At 36.3% G+C, this 22,277-nt stretch overlaps 1 protein-coding gene across 1 annotated transcript in view; it reads right to left on the bottom strand.

Moving 5' to 3' along the window:
• The window catches only part of LOC125233919 (hemicentin-2-like), a 190,663-nt gene that overhangs the window by 160,461 nt on the left and 7,925 nt on the right, over nucleotides 1-22,277 (bottom strand). Inside the window, 1 exon segment of the mRNA XM_048140091.1 lies at nucleotides 7,774-7,867. Coding sequence (XP_047996048.1) covers nucleotides 7,774-7,816 — 43 coding nt within the window. The 5' untranslated portion in view covers nucleotides 7,817-7,867.

The raw sequence follows: 22,277 nt of genomic DNA, 5'->3' as shown, positions 1-22,277 counted from the left end.
CTACGAATACTAATATAATAATTTTAATTTTAATATACCATATAATAACTATGTACCTAAATCAATTGTGACGTGTAATATGTAACAATATTATAAATAAATGAGTATGAGTATGAGTATGAGTATAATATTAGTATGGATAATTGGATCTAGATGCGATGTAAGTAAAAAAAAGTGTGTGGAGTCCAGTTACTGGCATAAATGTGTGATTATTTCTATACATTGTCACATTTAACGTATTGTTTGAAATGTCATACGAAATTGACAAGCGATTAAAAGCAACAAGGTACTAAATGATCAATTATTTATGCCGGCGACTGTCCCTCCGCGCGAAAAAGTGAAACTTCGTAACATAATAGAGTTGTGCCTGCTCGTTTACTGAAAAGATCGCTCCCAACTAGTACGATCTCCGAGGTGTATTAGTTCGTTCTTTTAGGACCTTTAGGACAGTAGTACACCGAGAGAGCGAGAGATAAATTTGTGCATATGTATGGCGTACAGTAACGTTCGCTCGTACTAGCCGAGAGCTGATCGGCCGTTTTCGCGCGCTCTCGGTCGGTTTCGGTAGGATCACACGGATCGCTTTGCTGTCATTGTCACTCCTCGGCTCTTCGCACCTTTCGCTCCCATTCTGTTGCGCGTGTGTGAGTGTACTAAATGTACTAGAGAGCAGAATCATTTGGGAGTAGTTCGGTCTAGTACAGTGCAGGGAATCGTGTCTTTTGTACTATTAATACATGTCCTACACAAGCCTATAACATAACTTTAAAACATTCTATCAAGTCACTGTCACGTTTTTGCGTTTAGTTACTTCTATCTTTTACTGTTTTAAATATTTTACTTTGCTAATTACTGAAATTATTAAAAAAACAAACATAAACTCTTGAAATACGGATAATTTCAAGAGTTTCACTTCAAAATTTGTTTTTTTTTTATATTCCTAACATCAGTCTAGCATTTTTTCAAAATTCGAGTTGGCAACATCAGTCTAAACGTTTTGTAAGTGAGCGTTAAACGTTTTCCTTGTAAGTTTATGTTTTATTATTTTTAACCCCCGACAAAACGAAGGGGTGTTATAACGTTTGACGTGTCTGTCTGTCCGTCTGTCCGTCTGTCTGAGTCTGTCTGTCCGTCGTCTTTCCTTTGTCTGTCTGTCTGTGTGTGTATGTCTTTATTATTGAACCGATTTAGATGTCTGAAAGCTGAGTTATCATTCCTTAATGTTTCATGAAAATCGGTCCACTATGTCGCAGTCGGGGGTTTTTCAAAATTTTAATTTTGTGGTTAGGTTATCTGTAACCGATATCATTGAATACCCTTAGAAGATAATAACTGAGCTTTTGCAGTGTAAAATAATTTACTTATTTTATTACTTACCTATTTTATTTTCCCGGAGCACAAAATGCCCCCGGCATCCCCCTCAAAATTGAACCCATATCCCACAGTCAACTTCTATGACACTCACGAGAGGAAAGTGGGTGGAGAAATTCTTAACACGGGACAAAAATGACAAAATAGGTATATAGTCTCAGTGTGTTTGCTATTAACAAAGACATATATAACTCCGTATAGACAGATAAAGTCTAAGAAAAAGTTAAACTAACAGTACCTATTATAATTATATTCTCTGTTGTTATAATTTAACTTTAACTGTTACGAAGCCGAGTTCTTAGTATTATCCAGCGAATAATATAATGAAATTATACGTGCTTCTATGTAGCTTCAACTAAAAACTTCTAGCATTCCATTTATTCTTTCTTTATAATAATATGTTATTTTTCTATGATGAAATTGAAAATTATTTGCTTTTTACTCCACGAGTTTCCAAATTTAAGTTAAATATTTTCAAAGTTTATTAAAAAAATATTTTACTAGATACCTATACAGGGTGTAACAAAAATGGTGGTGATCCGTTTAAGGGCGTATTCAGTATCGTATTCTCATCAGGAAAAAGTAGGATAAAATTTTTTTTTCGCCAAAAAATTTTTTATCTTTGTATGGAGATTCGACCGATTCGCGCGGCCCGGCTCATACAAAAGTGAAAATTTTTTTAGCGAGAAAAAAATTTTCTTCTACTTTTTCCTGATAAGAATACGATACTAAGTACGCCCTTAAACGGATCACCACCATTTTTGTTACACTCTGTATTGTGCTTGTACTATTATATATTCTGTGATTGTGCGTGAATTCTAGGAATTATAAAAGTTAGTGTGATGTTCGATTTTTTTTTAATGATCCTAGGTATGGTGGGTTAACCCTCCATTTTCGTTGGTGCAAGTGACCTTTAGTGCGTAAGTAATAGTAGAAATACGTATTAGCTAAGTCTTATTTTCACTAGTATTCTTCAATTAAAAACAAAAACGTCAAACTATCTTTTCGATGCCAAACAAAAGACGATATCTGGCAATTTTTTTTATTATAAATGGGCTTGGCAACAGACTAGCCAAAGTCAAAGACGTGACCTACGATGGAGTGAGTTCGCCCAGAAGAAGCCTATTCACCCGTGATTTGAAGATTGCCGGGTTATAATATGAGCTCGGAAATATAGCCGCCAATCATAAAACCTTTTCGTTTTTAATTCATGAAATTTTAACGACGTATACAAACGAGGCCGATTTTACCTGCTCAGCAAAACGGAGCGGAATTATGGTCCGAATAAATGAGGTAATTGCACTATTGCTCGAACAAAGTGGAATAATGTGTGGAACAAAGTGGGATAATGTGTGGAACAAAAGGTGGCTCCGATCCGGTGATTTCGGTTTCGTTTCATTCAGCCGTGAACACATTTTATTACGGTCGGGGATGAAATAAATTAGCCTGTCCCTTCATGTTTCCGGTTTAAATAGTAAGCAGGAAATTACAAGTGTTTTAAAAAGAAATAAGATGTCCATATTAATATGATAATACTGGTTTATTGATTTAAACTAACACAATTTGCACTCATAATTTTAGAACTAAACGGGACTTAATCGCGTAAAAACACTTACATTTATATTTGGCCTGACGTTTCGAACATCACATTATGTTCGTGGTCACGGGTAGTGACAACCCTAGCGCAAAAGTGAATATAACCAAGAACAAGCGGCAAGTAGATGTTGATGCAAGTCCTCGACAGTCTACCCGTGACCACGAACATAATGTTATGTTCTAAACATCTTGCCAAATATAAATGTAAGTGTTTACGCGATTAAGTCCCGTTTAGTTCTAAAATTATGATACTGATTCATTTACTTAAGTTTAATTTCAATTCGTCAGTTGATATACCTACGTTTTAGTGTTGCTTATCGATTCGCATTTATTCACAAAGATGTTACGAGTATTGACATAACCGTGCATGAATGCGAGCCAAGCGTGCAGTCTAACGCAACTACTTAATTGCGACCAATAGCATTCTAGGTGTGAAGTCATCAACCAATCATTGTAGCTTTCCACCAAGACGAACGAGAATTTTCAGTCGGAAATATATGAACGGTTCTGACGCTACTTTGGAAATTGATTCCTTAGTTTTGCCTGTGCGGATATCTGATGTAAAAACATCCATGGATGTGTTTTTAAACGAAATAATTGTTAACTATTTTCTTGGGTTAGAAATATACATTTTATTTTTAAATTAGTAGGGTTAAAAACTATTCAAAAGAACAAAATAAGCAATCAAATAACGATGGTATTTTAAATGTTCTTGAAGACTTGTCAATACTTTCATCATTTGTTTTGTCTCCGCTGTATCTTTTTTCTGTATCTCTTGCTGAGGTGTGCCAATAAAGAGTATTCTATCTATCTATCTATCTATCTACTTTATTAATGAAATAGGTACCTACTTGAAACGATTAAAATATTTCATTGATGAATCGTCAAATTTAATACAACTTATGACATATAGAATAATTAATCAAATAATTGAGTGCCGAACAGTTAATTGAGAAAATTTAATACGGAAGTGTAAAATCTCAACTCAAACAACAATATTAAAGTTTAGAACGGAGTTCCATAATTAAAATTTTCCGATAAAATTATATTATAGTTAAAACAAACTTATTAAATCGTAGGTAATTGATAGACGGGTAAACCAGAAAAATCTTATTCAGATTTTTTTATGTTATCAGGATTCGGTGAAATATAGTACCTAAGGGCTTGTAGAACACGCTTAACACCTTTGTAATAGGGCTCTGGATATTCGTTACTACCCGCCGATCCGTGCGCCCGGCCCCTTAGCCCCGGCGGTGCTAAGCGTCCGAACTACCCGAACCCGCCGAAGTCCGTTCCCGTGTAGTGCCGTTCGCGCGTGTAGTGCCGAATCGGCGTTCGGGGCCGGACGGCCGGAGGCACGGACTTCGGCTCCGTTCGGGTATTGAACACACGAGGCGGCCGGCGGACCGATCGACTTATTGCCGTGCCGGTTTGTATTTAAAAAATAGGTGAAATTTAAAATTTATATTAATTTAGCGAACGAATACGAATTGGTTTTATACATACTCGTTTTATTTTGATCAATAACGTGTTAACTATATTTTTTGTACTTGTTCCCGTTACGTTGTAGGCTACTCGTACAGATTAGATAATATGGTGATATTCAATACAAATATTACAAATGTATTCCTATTCCTATAGGTCCATAATTCGCCAGGCACACTCCGCACACTAGTCTACTGGTTTTTTTTTCAATAAAGTTGCTTAAGACAATTGCAAAAAGTAGAGTTTAATGGACTTTATTTGTCTCTAGGTTAACTAATAGAAGTCTAAACAGGGTATTGGTTTGTGTGAAAAATACTATATTAGTTATATTACTTGATTGTTTTATAATGTTTATGGTGCCTTACTATAGGGACCATACCACCTATAGTATAGTTATATCTATGTCTCATAGTTGTAAAATAAATAAATAAATATTGGGGACATTACACAGATCGACTTAGCCCCAAACTAAGCAAAGCTTGTACTATGGGTGCTAAGCGACGATATACATACTTAAATAGATAAATACATAACTATGGAAACGGATTATATCGCGTATCCTGAATTTACTATTCATCCCGACGATTCGAACACTTTACAGCGTCCTTGGTCAACGGGTGACACTCAGTTTCCACAGTTTTATTTCATAAATATCTTTCAAATTAAGGAAATGTATTTGAACTATCGAGTTATTAGTTTTTATCTAAGAAGTTAGTAGAATTAACGTCGCATGAGAAGACAAAGGTAATAATAATGACTTGTGGGCGGCACAATAACCAATACCCGTGGTGATTTTTACTGATAATAATGACACTCAAACCTCACACTCTCAAAGGGAAGCCTTTGACATGGACAAACCTTTTGTTTGAAAAGTTCTAGATGTAGCCGCGCTGTTTTACAAATACCTAGTTAAGAATGGTATTTTTTTTATTATTTTGAAGTTAATATGTATCCATAGTCCTGGTTCTTAACTTGAGCTAGTCGGATAGGGTGTGACAAAAAGCATGAGACTTGACATGTATATAGATAACTTACAAACACTTAACAGAAAAAAATAAAAGTACGCAGACGCCAAAGTGTCAATGTTTCCCCTCTTTTCCCTCATTTTTATATCATTATCTTCAGTTTTTTTTATATTGTCATGAAAACCGTGAAAGCTATAATCACGATATTTAGGAAAAGTATATTCTCCATAAAAAAATTCTACAATACTGTCTTTTAAGGTATATAGCTTTAACTCATCATTTTCAAATTATGCTTAAGTCCCCCGCATAATATTTGTGTTTAACTTAACTACTAGTGGGATGAGTAGGGGTAGCACTACCGCCGCGACTGTTAGTAATATACTTAAAATGGAAATATTGTAGAGAATTTCATGGTACTTCTCCTAGACATATTTCTGGTAAGTACCTACTCGTAATATTTACTTATCAAAACCTTTAATAGTTTTCGTGAAAATTTTAAAACGCTAAAAATGGGATATAATAGTGGGGGGAAAAGATTGACTCCTCGGCGTGTTTCTACTTCTATTTATTCTTATGAACGTCAAAGCTATGTGCATACCATGTTTCATGCATCATCATAATAATTTAGACCACTGAAAACGCGTGCCCTATATAATAATACCTAAAATGTAAAACATGGAAAAAAATCGAGTAGTTAAAATTTGTCCCCCAGTCACAATTGCTCCGCTGTCCCTTTCTCGTTTTAGTTATTAAGGTTTTATCATTTTTGGTTCTTTAAACTGATTTTCATATTCGCTTGAACCAAGAACGCGAACGATCATTAAGCATCACTATACGTCGAGAACGGATCGGACCCGCGGGTTTTTAGAGTCCGTCGATCCGGACACACGGACTACACGGGTACCCGGACCTTAATTACACGGTCCCTAATTACCCGTTCCAAACGGGCCAGAAATCCGGATTCGTGTAACACGGGAACGGATACCCGGCAACGGGTACACGAAACACGGACGCGACCGGGAGCCCTACTTTGTAACCATGAACCCGTCTGGTAGGCACTCGTGAACTTCGCTCAGATGACGGACAACCCGCTGGGCGGGTTGTCGCTATACAAGCGGGCGGCTATAGGTACTAGCGGCACATCTCGGACACTGGCGATCAAATATAAGAAAGAGGCGCGTTTCAACACACATTCTAAGCTCGTGTAGGTGAACGCGTACCATGCTTGTATGAGTGAGATATGACAGGTCGACTGTTCGCGTTTTTGACAGGCGGTAACTGTGAGGTTACCGAGAGGGGGTGGGCGGCGCTTTCAGCAGGGAGCGGAAGTGGCCATACTGTACGATAGTACTCTTTAATATACTGTGCTAGCGGTTATAGATAACGGTTTCTGACATAGTCACACCTCGGACACTGGCGATCCAAAATATGAAAGAAGCGCGTTCCTAGCACACAGTCTAATCCTGTGTAGGTAAACGCGTACTGTGATTGTATGAGTGAAATATGACAGGTCGACTGTTCGCGTTTTTGACAGGCGGTAACTGTGAGGTCACAGAGAGGGGGTGGGCGGCACTTTCAGCGGGGAGCGGGAGTGGCCATACTGTACGATAGTACTCTTTATTATACTGTGACATACTCGTAGTGTTGTCTGAGTTAGTTAAAACAGAAGTAAGTTTAAACAGTATTGTATTTTTTTTCGGGGTTCCTTTTTAATATTCGCTTTGATACAAAAACTTTGAATTTTTTTTAAAGGAGATGCATCTGCAGATGAGAACTACCCGTTTATGTTTGTTTTTGCACTTCAATAATTATAGCTGTCTCAAAAATGACGTGCTTTTTAATCTTTCCAATTGAAGATTGATGAATTAAATAGTAAAGTAATGAAATATTCTTCCTTCAGCGTTTGAACATTTTGCACTGAATTCGAAGCTCGTATTATGCGATGCAAACTCTTGAATGTTAAAACTAAAAATACTCAAGTCTGGTGAAGTGAAGACAAATGCAGATGCCGTGTTATGATTTTATTTTTAAAAAGTTTTGTACTCGCTTAAAGAATGGAGATATAATAAAAATACCTTTAGTCTCACATTGTTACACAGAAGTCCATGTTTTTATTAAATTACTTGCTAGAAAATGTCATCAATGTACCGTTATTTTACTTAAATAGAGGTATAAATGCACTATGTTTAAAAAAACAGTTTTTCCGAGTACGTATTATAAAAAAATTAAGTGATTAGAAATAAAATATACCAAGACCTTCAGTGTCCAGTCCAGAGCTCAGAGCAGAATCAAACCCATGCTCCATCCGGGTGGATATACCGCTAGGCTATCTAGTCACACAATTGAAGAAACTTACCTAAATATCCAAATAAGCACAGCAGCGCAGCAACCCTCATCATGGCGGCTCCTATATCTTCACATCATCCGAGTCACTGCCAAATTGTCCAACACTGCAAACAATAAATAACATTATTACAACAAAAACAACAAACAATAAACAAAGAATAAATAAATATCACTCGAGAAACTTGTACAATACGTAAGCATATTTGAGTAGTGAAAGTAGTAATAATATTAAGTTGAAGAGGAAAGGAAGATTTGATGGCAGCTTCTTAATGCGTACTTAGTTGGAAGTTTCGCTAACTTTTATGATCACTCACTCGGAAAGATATGAGAAAGTTATTGCAGAACCAATTATGTGGGCAATATTGTGTTTTACACATTAGTAAGTGAGTGTTTTAGTGAAATTTGACGTTCGAAAACTAACGTTGATATCCCTTCTGAGAAACCTATGTCCCTGATAAGGAATAACTGGATATCGTCATCATCATCATCATCATCAATACGTTTTAAAGATAGGTATTTATTAATTGATTAGAACGGCACGGGGCTGGGCTGACATGTTTATTTCCATAGATGGAGTCTTCCTTTCTGTCATGTTGACTTATGTATTTTGTGAGAAAGGGACAAAACACTTTTTAACTAATCAGTTCAGTAACTTTTTTATGAATAAGGGGTTCAGATAATGAGATCATGTGTTTCTATTATATAAAACTAGCTTTTGCCTGCGGCTTCGCAGGCGTTATATTCGAGTTCTATACAAACTTCCACCCCCCATGTTAGGGAAGTGGGGAGTTAAAAAGAGACAAAAAGCAGCCTATGTCACTCTCCATCCCTTCAACTATCTCCACCTAAAAAATCGCGTCAATTCTTCGCTCCGTTGCCGTGAAAGACGTACAAACAAACAGACACATACACTTTCCCATTTATAATATTAGTATGGATGTACAATCAGCTCGCCCTGTTCAATTTCAGTGTAAGTATGTAATCTTTTCTGATACAAACGTAGTGAGATACCTTTATAAGTATTGACTTTCACAGGTATATTTTATCTAAAACAGCCAATACACTGTTATAGGCTCCTCTCAATCCGATTGCGTACACTATAAATCAATCCAGTTGAGACCTCACCCCTTTCGCGGCTCGATTGAACGGGGAAAAGCGAATCTACTTGGAAATCAAAGCGAAGAGAGTTATAATACAGTATTTTACTCGGGGGGAAACTGTCACATCAGTGATTCCACGTTAAATTTGTCAATATAGTGAATAGTGAACAGTCCCTGTGAACAAACAGTTTACAAGATGCTTGAAAGAAACTTATTTTCTCAAGCTAATACTGCTACAAGAAATTGCCATAAAATTATGATTAATACCTAAAAGTATTTTCTAACCTGTATATAAAAATTGGCCTTTAGAATTTAATGAATCTTTTTAAATCTTGAAGAAAACAAAAATGGCCGTCGGGTCGGACTAGCAAATATGCAGACGTAAAACGTCAATACTAAATATACAGCCATTATCCTATTTGTAAAAAGGGAGGTCTTAGATGTTTTAAGTCCATAAGAAGGTGTATACGGGATTAGTGATTCAGAATTACTAACTATGTACTTATAGATAGATAGATAGAACATTCCTTATTGGCACACCTCAGCAAAAGATACAGTGGAGACAAAACAAATGATTATTAATAGAACCAGACAACAGGCGGTCTTATCGCTAAAGAGCGACTTATGTATTAAGTATTTTAATATGAAATGGGCAATATGTAAGGGGGGCAAACTGTAAATCGTCACTACTTTTAAAAAATTTCGCATCTCACGCTGTTCTTCAAAGTTAGAACGCAGTAAGTCTATATGCATTCCATACATACTTAGGTACTACAATTTTCTTTTCATTGACAGACGAAGAATACAAGTTTTTTTAAAATTAGTGACGAAATGTCAAGGTAGGTACTAGGTCAAGTGAGGTTTTGGTAGAAAGAACTCAAACTGTACATATCAAAACTATTTTTTATATATTTTTTGTACTTAGTGGAAAAAAAAGTAATTATTAAGGAAAATGTAAAAAAATACCGTTTCCCCCCCCCCCCCTTATCTCCGAAGTTTACCAACGAAAAAATATGAAAATTTTACGAAGGAAAAATAAAGTCGTGTCTGTATCTTGGAAACGTTTTTATAATAAATTTTGTTTGTTCAGATTTTAACTTTAAATAATCACCCTTGCAGATATTTATCGTACTTCAAATTAATACGAAATTTTACATAAAATATTATCTTTAAAGTAAATTAAAAATTGTCGAAATCGGTTAACATCCCTGAAAAACCAACATACAGGTCGCGCAAATTAGTTAGTAAATTCACCTAGAGATGGCGCTACCTATACTTCTAGTCACGTCTTTAAAGTTATATTAAGAAACTTGAGATTAATTTAACTGTTGAAAGTTTGTACGGATACGGAACCCTCGGAGGGCGAGTCCGACTCGCACTTGGCCGGTTTTTTAATGTAAAATTTTTATTTAAATTGTAACTAACAGCACGTTTCATAAGCAATATTATAAAATGTAGTAACCTACAATAACGTGTAAGTAACTAAAGTTACATACTGACCTATATTTTGTACAAAGCCTTGTTCTGACACATGTCAAAACTCGGAAGCTGAACTACCCACTAAGTACCCACTGCTGTAGTGGTCTAAGATACCGAATAAGGAATTTCTACTATCGTACGATATTAAGTTGTGATAAGAAATAAAAAATATTCGCGTTGACAAGCAAAAAGGATTGCTTGGAAAATTTGCGAACTCGTGCAAGGGGTATCCTCGCAGTCCCTCGCAAGAAAAACAGGGAACTAATAACTATTTCCTTAGAGTTTTATCTCGAAGGCTATCAGTTTTGCCTACACGTGTCTCATGGTTCCAAGAGAAAAAGGATAATAATCTTATGTAAAATATATTAGAAGTAGTGAGTCTTTAGATATCAATATACTAAAGATTTACAAATAACGAAAGTTACTTCGAAATCGGCGTCTTTAGCTATCGGCGCGGCGCCGTGAACCTCTTAGACAAAACCGCCACCCTTAACCACTTCGTAATATACTTACTTAGAATAGAATATAAATCATTTATTCAGGCAACACATCAATAGATAAAGTAGAATAAAAAATTGCACAAAGTAAAAAGTAGTAATAACGATGTGAGGCCTAAAATGGTATCCACTTAGCATTGCAGCTGACACGGCTAGCGTGGTCAACGGCGCTGGTTGTCTGTGGAGCCAGCGCAGCGGCCAGCCAGTTTTACACACATAGTCAACCAATTGGAACCCTAGGCCACTGTAGAACTATGTCACAGCACTGTGACATGGTTGTAGAGTGGCCTAGGATTCCAATTGATTGACTGTACCTACATACATAAACTCACGCCTGTATTGATAAAATGGGTATGCAGAGCACATGAAACTGATCAAGTCTCAGTAACACATTTGGCGATTATTTTCAGATTATGTTTAGTACCTAATATTCTTAAGTCAACATTATTTGCTTATAAGACATTTATTTAAATACGAACAAACAATATTCTAAAACTACAAACTAGAAATAAAAATAAATAACATAATAGTACATTTCGTTATAAGAGCGAGAAGAATGACATTCTCGCACGTGTGACGAACGACGTTTTTTAATACAGTTGCGAAAAAACACTACTACAACGAAATAAAACGATAAAGAATCCGAACTCCCAATTTCGCATTGACATTGACGTACCTATCTTTGAAGCTTTTAAACTTGCGTTCATATTTTCGATTTTGCTATCCATCCGACACAATTTATTTATTTTATTGTGTGCCATAAAAACATAAACATTTACGATTTGGGACGATTGTTTAATATATACCTACATTTTAATTCAATCGATCATTTATGCCTCGAAGTAATTGCAAATAACATAAAATAATTATGACAATAAATCGTGTAACATATTAAGGTTTTTGAACGTGCTTGCATTAAGTTGGTAACATTGGTAAGACGCCACTACTTTAAATGACAGACGACGCGTTTCGTTTCATTTCACGTTCTGTTTATACGACTCATTATGAGCCACTTTTTCAAAGTACCTATAAACCATTTTTTAAATTATGTTTAGTATGACTAAAAATAAACAATTACATAAGAAATATCAATGTTTTAAACATTAATCACTTAATAGTATGTTTATAGTTTTATTCTGTCTTAGTAAAATTAAAACATATCGGTATGTAGTCGTAAAATGGAACGCATACTTTATACGCACGAGTACGAAAAATACAAGTTTTCGCACGCTAAATAGCCAAAAAACGGGCACTTTTTGAGCAACTGTATTAAAAATAAATTAACTTAAATAAAAATCTATTTGCTTCTAATAATTTGATTGGTCCCCAAAGTTATGTTTTAGATTATTGGACTTAGGTACTCTATTTTGCCTCATCCCTGACGCAATGATGTCAAACTTGGATCGAAGGGGTTAAACTAAGCCAAGTATAACAAAAGAATCCAGTTTCTATATGATATTGCCAAAAAGACAAATAATCACAGACCAATAAGTTCTTTCATGTCTCATTTGATGAAACTTAATCGAGTTTATTGGCTTACGGCTAGGTAATGACGCAAATATGAGCCGATATTCCAATGTGAAAATATTCACGCGCCTCCAAAAGTCTTTGATCAAAAGTCTTTGAGAGCTCCTACATACGCGTTTGTGCAATCATCGCTTGTGAGATTCTGTATCCTGAGCTCTCCTGAGCCGCTTTGAGACCGTAGACTACCTATCAATCAGATGAAACAAGTGATATGAATTTCTTGCCACATATCGTCACTACTTTTAAAAAATCGTATCTCACGTTGTTCCTCAAAGTTAAAACGCAGTAATTCTATATGCATTCCATACATACTTACTACAATTTTCTTTTCATTGAAAGACGAAGATACAAGTTTTTTTTAAAGTAGTGACGATATATCCAATTGGACAGCTTTATGGAATAAGCGATCTACCGGCAGTTAGTTGAAACCGAGAAAATGAGCTCGAAAGATTTGAAAGTTGAGTCAGTTATTGTAAGCAAAAAGTTATTATTTTAACCTATAAAAATGTCCATAATTTAAATCAATAAAAAAAGTAACACCATCCCAGATAAAGTATTGACATTATTAACGTTTTTACGATTATTTATTGCACTAATACTATTTTGTCGCTTGATTCGTTCATGCAAATTGTTAGAGGTGAAATGAATAATGAATGAATAATAATCGATATTGCATTTGTAAATCACTAAAACTTTAAACCAAAACGAATTAAATACCATATTTTAGTCGTTTAATTCGTTTTTGCTCTTTGGAATATAACTACCTACGCTTATTTTTTTTAATATACCGTTATTAATTTAAATTATTGGTGTTATTTTCCTTTCATTTCAAGTTTATTTATTTTACTTTTGTTCGTGTGACAATAAATTCTTCTTCTTCTCAATTCTTCTTCATGTTTCACCGCGAAATGGAACTGAAGTAACATAGTTGCAGAAATACGAAATGCTCAAACGTTTTACTCTTCAGGACGAATATTGCCAAACAGTCTACGGTCAAACTGGAGAAACGTGGGAAGATTGATGGACACTTGCATGCGGGTGAAACAATTAGGTACCTCTACACAGCGCGCTGTCTGTCCGTCTTTCACAGTGCGGAGCTCAGCCGGCCTAGGCGAAAATGATAATCTTTGAGGATGAACGGTTTATCATAACTAAAATGTCTTTAAAACTTTTCTGGAGTTTGCCTACTTTCTAGTATTTTTTGAGAAAAAAATTACAACTTTTATTTTAAGTACTCATAACATTTACATTTTATGTCAAAATGCATTAAAAAATGTATATTTTTTGGCGAATTTTGCTTTACGTCAAATTTTTTTTTTGCCTCAGAAACGCGTGGTTAAAATATTTAGGTTTCCTTGTGTTACACCGTGTATAACTATATATTATTGTAAGCATTTGTGCATTTGCTACATACCCTGACCATGCGGAGTCTGTTGTGTGTAATCTGTGCTTCAGCCTATCGGGCGCTGGAGTATCTCTTTTGCAAAGGAAAATATTCAGAGTTCTTGGCGGATTCAGAGTTTGAAAGTAAACATTCAATTTACGGCATAAGGTTGCGGCGCGAAGTTGATTGATATAAGGGTGGCAACAATATTGGTTACATAAATACAAAAATCAGTAATATGTTGTTTATCATATTGAATCGGTATAATATTTTTCTGTGATAAAACATTGGAAAATTTGGAAACAAACTTTTGGAAGAAATAAAAATAGTGCGTGATGGAGTCGCTCCGCGCGGAAGTAGTGACACTTCGTAAGGGACCCCCCCACATCTAGCGTCTCGCAAGCGTTGCGTCGCGTCGGGCCAACTGTATGGCAAAGCCGCGCCGACGCGGCGTCTTTTTCCATACAGTAGGCCCGGCCCAGAGGTTCACTTCAAAAATATATTTTTACATACTACGATTTTTTGAAACCCATGTACGCCTCTAGGTTCGAGCTCAAGACTAACACACCTTTCTTCAGGGGTGATCAAATATATCGGAGCAGTCAAGATTTTCACAAATATCTAAACACATCTCAGCTTCTCCGATATTATTATATGTACCTCTATATATTATATCTAATCGTAATCTAGCTGTACCTGAAAATAAAAGTTACTAAAAAGTTACACTTTCTCGATTTACGCCGTGGCTTGCGTGGGCGACGGCGATGCGACGCATACGAAATCAAACCTTATCGATATGGAAGTATAAGACGCGACGCCGACGGTCGCGCGTCGGTCGCGCGACCGTCGCCCACGCAAGACACGGCGTTAGGCCTGATTTAGATGGCGTGCGAACTCGCATTAGGCTTGTGTCATTCACGAACTATGAACTGTTAGGAATAAAATCCCATCAATGACCGAAATGAACTGAATCTTTCCGTGGTCTGAGAATCGGTCTTTGCTCATTTAGTTCAGTATAGGATCGGCGAGCGCAAGCGGTTTGGATCGAGAACGAATGTGTGACTGCGCCGACCGAGAGCGAGAGCTACTTAGCAGAGCAACAAAAAAAGTCAAGTTTTCTTATTAAACTTCGGTTACTTACAACCTTTCGGCCCGGAATGTTACTATCTGTGGACTATTCGTATAATTTTGACACTATTCGGTCCCATTCGTTCTGATCTTTCCGACCGCAGTGATCGCTGGTCTGGCTGAACTAAATGAGCAAAAGACCTAAAAGAGCGAACTAGTTCATGGAGCGATTGAACGAGATCGGAGCGCTCCGATCAACGAACGAAACGGCACAAGCCTAACTCGCATGCGATTTTAGCTACATCGGGGGCTGTTGAAGTTGCATACATTTTTGCACAGGCATCAAATACCGCAATATAATAATACTCGTATGCGAGTTCTCGAACCGCCTAAATGGTTTGAAAAACCAATTTAGTCACGTACCTACAAAGGCGTTAAAAACTATCAATAATCATTATTACTTATTTCCAATTCTAAAGTGTACAATGAATAATCCATCAATTACCATCTGCTTCAATCTAAAGTCATAAATTTAAAACGACTCAAGTTGACTAAACCCCTGTTTAATTAAAAGCGAAATTAAACCTTAATACAAACTCCAGCCTCATTTCAAGGCTTGTTAAATCGCTATAGAGTTTATTCGCTACTTTAGATATCCGAGCTGCGAACGTTTTTGTAAAAAAGTCGATAGTAGAGAGCAAAAATTTCACGCTTTGGAGGCCAATTCTGTTGACTATTTTATATGACTTTTTTGACACGTACAAGTTAGACACATCTTGCCAAGGATTATTTATATAGGACTAGCTTTTGCCCGCGGCTTCGCACGCGTTAGAAAGAGACAAAAAGTAGCCTATGTCACCCTCCATCCCTTCAACTTTCTCCACTTAAAAAATCACGTCAATTCGTAGCTCCGATTTGCCGTAAAAGACGGACAAACAAACAGACGCACACTTTCCCATTTATAATATTAGTATGGATTTACAACTTTCATACTAAGAATCGTACCTAATTTTTATAGCGCCACCTATTAAATACTATCATAACTTCATTGATGATTAGACTTATATTGACCGGGATATAGACCGTGATTACCTTTTTGATGCATGATGCATGCAACTGCGTCGAAATATCGGGAGCTCGACAAAAATCAAAAAGGTAATCACGGTCTATATCCCGGTCAATATAAGTCTAATGAAAATAACCGTGAATCATTCAAAACTTTCATTGATGATGCCTACAATTATTTTTTTTTTTTTTTTCAAAATGTGTATTGATATGATATCATGATATTAAAGTAAAGAAATATGTCATTTGTTCCTATAAACAAAAAAACATGCAAAAAATATTTGGGGAAAATATTATTTTGGCCCCTTCCAGGCTGCGAAACAGCGCCATTTAGTTTTAAACCTAAAAAGCCCATACATTTCAGGGGTACGGTTTTTTGTACGGGCTTTATCAGTCCATTATATCGTTCTGTCATAACATGAGACGACAAGGTTGATTTCACCTTGCATTAATATTATGTCAGTGTCAATTCAGACAATTGATCTCTCTATAATATGATACTTACGACATGCCATGTGTCAAGTCAACCTTAGCGATCGTTAGATCTCGCAGAAACTGTTGTCAAAACTGGTAGACCACTTTCTTGGCCGACTGTACCATGTTGTATTTGTATACAAAGAAACAATACGCAGCAGTTTATAACTTACATGCTTCTAGGACTTAGCAGGCGATAAAAACGCGACCATCCGCAAAAAATTGAAGTTTGTCAGCAATAATCACCGTGACAGCGAGAGTCACAGACTCACAGTAAGTGGTCAAGGTAATGTAATGAAGGACATCATCACTCAAATCGATACAGATACACAAACTAAGGCCAGTACCAAAAGCCCAAAAAGGGTAGGCAGAGCATATGAAACTGATACGACGCTCACAGGAGGAAAGGGTGTGGTAAGATTCTTATCCCATCACCACAGATCCTACGAGTATCAAAACAAGAAAACAACCTTTTTTTTTTTTAAACAGAATAGGCATCTTAGAAAAAGCGCCTCGGCAATCAGAGCGGATTGTGCTGGATTCTGAGCTAAGCTTCTCTAAGCAGCGTTGGCGCTGCCGCGTTTCACTACGACAGAATCCTATTATTGATTTACAAAAACCGGGAGAAGGCGCGGTAGGCCGATAATGGCAGAATAAATTGAAGGTTTTACTCATAAACCGTTTGAATTTTTGTTGGAGATTTTTGTTGTATTGAATACATGTCATCTTAAGGGCATGTCCAACATTAATGCTAGCGGCGGCCGTTAGAATTAATTTGATATGTAGCGATTACCACCTATATACAATAGATGTTATGGTGTTGTTATATAACATTTATGACAGCCCAGTGTGGGAGCACCATTAGAACTACCTAAGATATAACTTTAACCTTATGCATCTGAGACCGGGTGACGCCCTGTTATGAAACTAATTTAACTTGAGCACAAGGTCCAAACGCTTCTTGTGCTACATTATAATAGACTAAGGACTGTATCGTTAAGTATAAGGACAAAACAAACCTCGTCTAAATGTTGACATGTGCATAATTTTGTATTATTATGTTCCGAGAATATGATCTGAAGGTATTGGTAAACACTATTTGATATAAGAAGGTCTGATATTTTTTTTATTTTAGGGACTTTATGGTACTTTCATTAAGGTCTAGCAAATAAATTTCGGACAACCCCTATCTGGCTTAATTTGAGAATATTTCAATGACTCTTTGTACGATTTCAACAAACAAAGGTTAATATGCTGCCAAAATATATTCTTTAACAGTCCTCTTCATGGTTTTCCAATTGGGTACTTGTAGAATAAATGCGGTGAATTTATATAAATTAATAAAACGCAATTTTGAGCAACGTTCCGGATTGCCGTAAATTTTTAATACGAGCAGGATGAGAGAAACAGATAAAAAAATTAGCCATAGGCCAAAGTCTAATTGACATTCATGGTGTTTGAACAGTGCCTAAACCAGATCAATATAAACAGTGTATGATAGTCAAATTCGACATCAAAGTCGGAGTTAGAGTAAGCACCATGCCACATTCTCTAAATGGCCGCCATACACAGATCCTGAACTTTATTTTTTTTAAATAACAGTGGCTAGACTATGTCCAGATATTCTGCTTTGTGGATCATGTGTCGTTGAGGTTCGCACCGTACAATTTTTTTTCGCAATCGTATCGTCTTTTACGCACTTTGTGAATTTTCTAGTAGCATTTGTCCGGAATCGTAATTGGTACTCGGGAGGATTAAGTCAATACTGTCTAAACCATATGCTTTACGTCGAGCTTCTAGGACAAAATGTGTACCTTATTATGTGCCTTATTAAGCCCATGTCTTGTTATAAGAAAAAAATCTAATCTTATACTTTTAAACGAGCAATTCTTGTATATTTATTTATTTATTTATTTATATATACCGACGATCTCGGAAACCGCTCTAACGATTTCGCTGAAATTTGTTATGTGGGGTTTTTCGGGGGTGAAAAATCGATCTAGCGTAGCCTTAGATCCCGGAAAACGCGAATTTTCGAGTTTTCATGAGTTTTTCTTTCGCGTTAGTAAACGTAAAATATGGTCGTTAATTTCGCAGCGCGCGCATCGATTCCGCTTAGCTCAGTCGTACGAGGTCGGTCTAATGTACGCAGATAGATCGTAGGTGTCAGGGTTTCGAATCCCGGCCAGAAATTAAGTTTTTGTTTTTTGTCTTTTTTTGTTTTTGTATTTATAAGAGTTTTTTTTATCTAAAGTCGTGATATATTAAAATAGAACCGAGCGAAGCTCGGTCACCCAGATATTAGCAAATAAATACGGTTACTCAAAGTTGTCTTCATACTTAACGATACAGTCTTTACTAGACCCTTTTTTAGCCTATCTTATATGATTAAGTACTGTAAAATTAACCGAAATAAAATATTACCATATTTTATTACCTAAAACATCAAAAAGTATATTCAAAGTATACTTTTACGTAATCAGGCGAAAACAATACATGTTAATCTATAGATTTTGTGTGCATCAGGTCATTCTACTCGAAAACAAAATTTTCTGACTTTTAAGTATGAGGCATAAAGTGCATTATGTCAGTGATTGTTTTGACATGAAGAAAGTTCGAATTCGATGACGTCACTATATCGCTGACACCAAAATCACCATCGCTTTCGGTGGCCAAAATGAATAAAAATTTACACAAATTTTTAATCGAAAATACGCAGTCACCATACATACACTTTTAATACCCAAAATCTATAAATATTGTTTTTTTTTATGTCAAATACGATACGAAGACAACCATTTAATTTTATTGTGCCAAATTGATAAGGTGTAGGCGCGAAACGACCAACCTCTGTGCTAAGCGCGTGCTGGCAGCCTGACCGTCATGGATGCCGATACCGCTACCAGCGCGCGTCATTTGTTTTTATGTACATATTTTTTTGAGTTTCTAAATGTCAACAAGGCTCAGATGTATGATTTTGCACATTTGTTGTATATGATTATGTTTAAATAGCCTTATTTTGTAAATATCCGTGTAAATAATATTGTGTAATGTGTCTGATATGTGTGTATTGTACATAAACTAGCTGTAAATGGAACTTTCGTGTAAGTATACAATTTTCATCACCCGCGGCATATCTGCTAAAATAGGTGTATAATGTATGTATGTAGTAACTCCAATAAGTTTACCAATATTAAACTTGTTCAGTAGATAAGTTATAAAAATAACTTGTGGTTTGATTATTTCAAAGTTTATTCTAGATCGTAAGATATTCCAAAATTTTTTACGTTGAAAGCGTGACGCAAACGTCAAATTCAATAATGTTATTGTAGAATGAAGAAATATAAATATTATTTAATTTGTTCAAAAATTAGGGATCTACGGTATCTAAGTTTTTAATGGTTGCTAAACGAAAGTTGTGGCTTTTTGTATAAAAAATTAATTTGTATGCTTGCCTCAAAATTAATCAAAGTTCGTTTAACGACTTTTATAAATTTTGAAGAATTTAGACTACCTACTATTTTTCAAACAAATTAAATACCGTGATTACCTTTTTGATTTTTGTCGAGCTCCCGATATTTCGACGCAGTTGCATGCATCATGATCACGGAAAACTGACGAAGGCGGGTGGATGTTAAAGTTGTATAGACAGCGCGCGATCTACCCTCCTTCGCGCGCGTCGGCTGCGTTCACTTTCAGCGTTACCACTGGTCGCGTTCACACTCGATGGTCTGTCCAAACACACTACACTCACAGTGTCACTACGTTTGTTCAATTCCTAATGAAAATAACCGTGAATCATTCAAAACTCTTAAATTAAATACCTTCTTATTAAATGTACATATATACTGTTGTCAGTCTTTTGAGGTTGTTTTCACACGTCTAACATAACACCTACTTTGCGGAGTAGGTTACCTACAACATACAATTTAATGTTTTGCTAACTACGGTGTTTTCAGTCAAATGAAATAGTAAATCCGATGTACTTAGGATATGTTTAGGAAACTCAACGATAGAGGGCGTGAAAAACAATTATATGCCGTAGTGCAAATTGTTCGCTAGATGTCACTGTTACTCCCGCAAACTGGCTAATGACTCTTTGTCGTAACATGTATAAGTATTTTTGATGTCCAAATTTTTCGCTAGATGTCGCTGTACCACTTGCAACCTAGCGAAAGACATTTTATGGTTAATTATATGTAATAAAATTTTAAATTTTTATGTTAATTTTGGAATTTGGAAAATAAGTTTGTTTTTTTGCTCAGATTCATAATGAAAACATCAAACCTAATTTAAAAATCCCGCCCTAATCCCGCCATAAATATGTGGCGTTCTATGTCTAAAGGGTCCAAATGTTTTATGTGCTTTAAGGAACCTTTAGGTATAGAAAGTCGCATGAAAAGTTGTCGTAACTTAATAATAGATGGCGCTGCATTCAAAAATCTTGACTGATAACTCTACACCATACTATTCAATATACTCTGTTGCTAACACTGGTCCACAGAATATCTGTAGCACATACTAAATGCTTTCAAGCAGTCTACGCGATGGCGTGGTCATATGGAGCCTCGGGCAAGTTCAGTCAGAATCTAGGCTAGTGGGCTAATTCAAACGTACACTGACAAAAACTGTCAGTCACTCATCGTGCGTCTCGCTCGTGCCAATACAGCCATCTTTCATAAGTCCTAATGATATCATTGTTCTTACCTTTATACAGAACTAGCTTTTGCCCGCGGCTTCGCTCGGGTTAACTTCGAAAATTTTGGAATGCTCCATACAACCCCCCCCCCCCCCCCCCCCCATAAAATCGAATACCTTTCAAGGAGCAATTCTTGTATATTTATTTATTTATATTTATACCGGTGAGCTCGGAAACCGCTCTAACGATTTCGCTGTTTGTTAGGTGAGGGTTTTCTTTCAGGGGAGAAAAATCGATCGAACTTAGTTAAGACCCGGTAAAAGCGAATTTTCGAGTTTTGGAACTCCCAGCGAAGGCGATTATTATGTTAAACAAACACCACTAATCATGTCAAAAATACGTTATGTAGATAGGTAGGTAGTATATGTACTAGGCGTATGAGTTAATGCGTCATATAACTTCTCCTGCTCGTTGGGTACAATTTATGGCAGCCAGAACCATCAATTTCAATTTCCTGGCCCATGCCGTAAACTGCCTTAATATGCGTCATAAAAAACCAAAAGCTTTACTATTATACACACAAAAACAAAACAGAGTAAACCATATAAATGGTTGAAACACGAAACAACAATTTAAAAAAATCTGTCCTCCGGAAATCGTCAAATTTCAGCCCGCTGTGCTAAACGAAGTTACCGCTTCCCGACTTCGTCGAACACAGAAATAATATACACACCTTGGACAGTAAATAAGAAAACCTCTACATCTAGGTATCTATTTTACGTGATTTGTAGTAGGTGCCAGCCCCTTTAGCACAACTTGCCTTGTCGCGCGCGAGTCCATACTTAAAGTCGCGCTTGATGTGTGGACTCGCACGCGACAAGGCAAGTTGTGCTAAAGTGTCAGTTAAGTGAATTCAACGATTTGGTTTAAGTTTCATATAAAAGAAACATTATTAATTATCGATTGCCAGAGAGAATCGCGGTATTTGAATATTTTGAATTGGTGTGCTGAAGTTTATGTAAACTCAACATTCCGCAGTGTGAATAAAATCGCATGCAAGTTCGCACCGTGTAAATTGACCCTTGGCGCGATAACAGATAATAGGTGGTTACCTATTTGTTTTACAACGGAGCAAAGTTGTTGTTTAACTTCACGTGCTAATATCCCGAGCAAGCGAAAGATACCAATATTGATCCGAATGGATTCCAATATTGAAGCGAATGGTTAAAAAAAAGCGGAATCTTGAGCGTTACGAGGGTTTCGTTTCAAGGCACGAAAGTT

The sequence above is a fragment of the Leguminivora glycinivorella genome, chromosome 15 (assembly GCF_023078275.1).
Source record: "Leguminivora glycinivorella isolate SPB_JAAS2020 chromosome 15, LegGlyc_1.1, whole genome shotgun sequence".
Classification (NCBI taxonomy): domain Eukaryota; kingdom Metazoa; phylum Arthropoda; class Insecta; order Lepidoptera; family Tortricidae; genus Leguminivora; species Leguminivora glycinivorella.
Note: the sequence above shows the minus strand (reverse complement) of the source record. Positions and strands in the feature narration are given on the sequence as shown.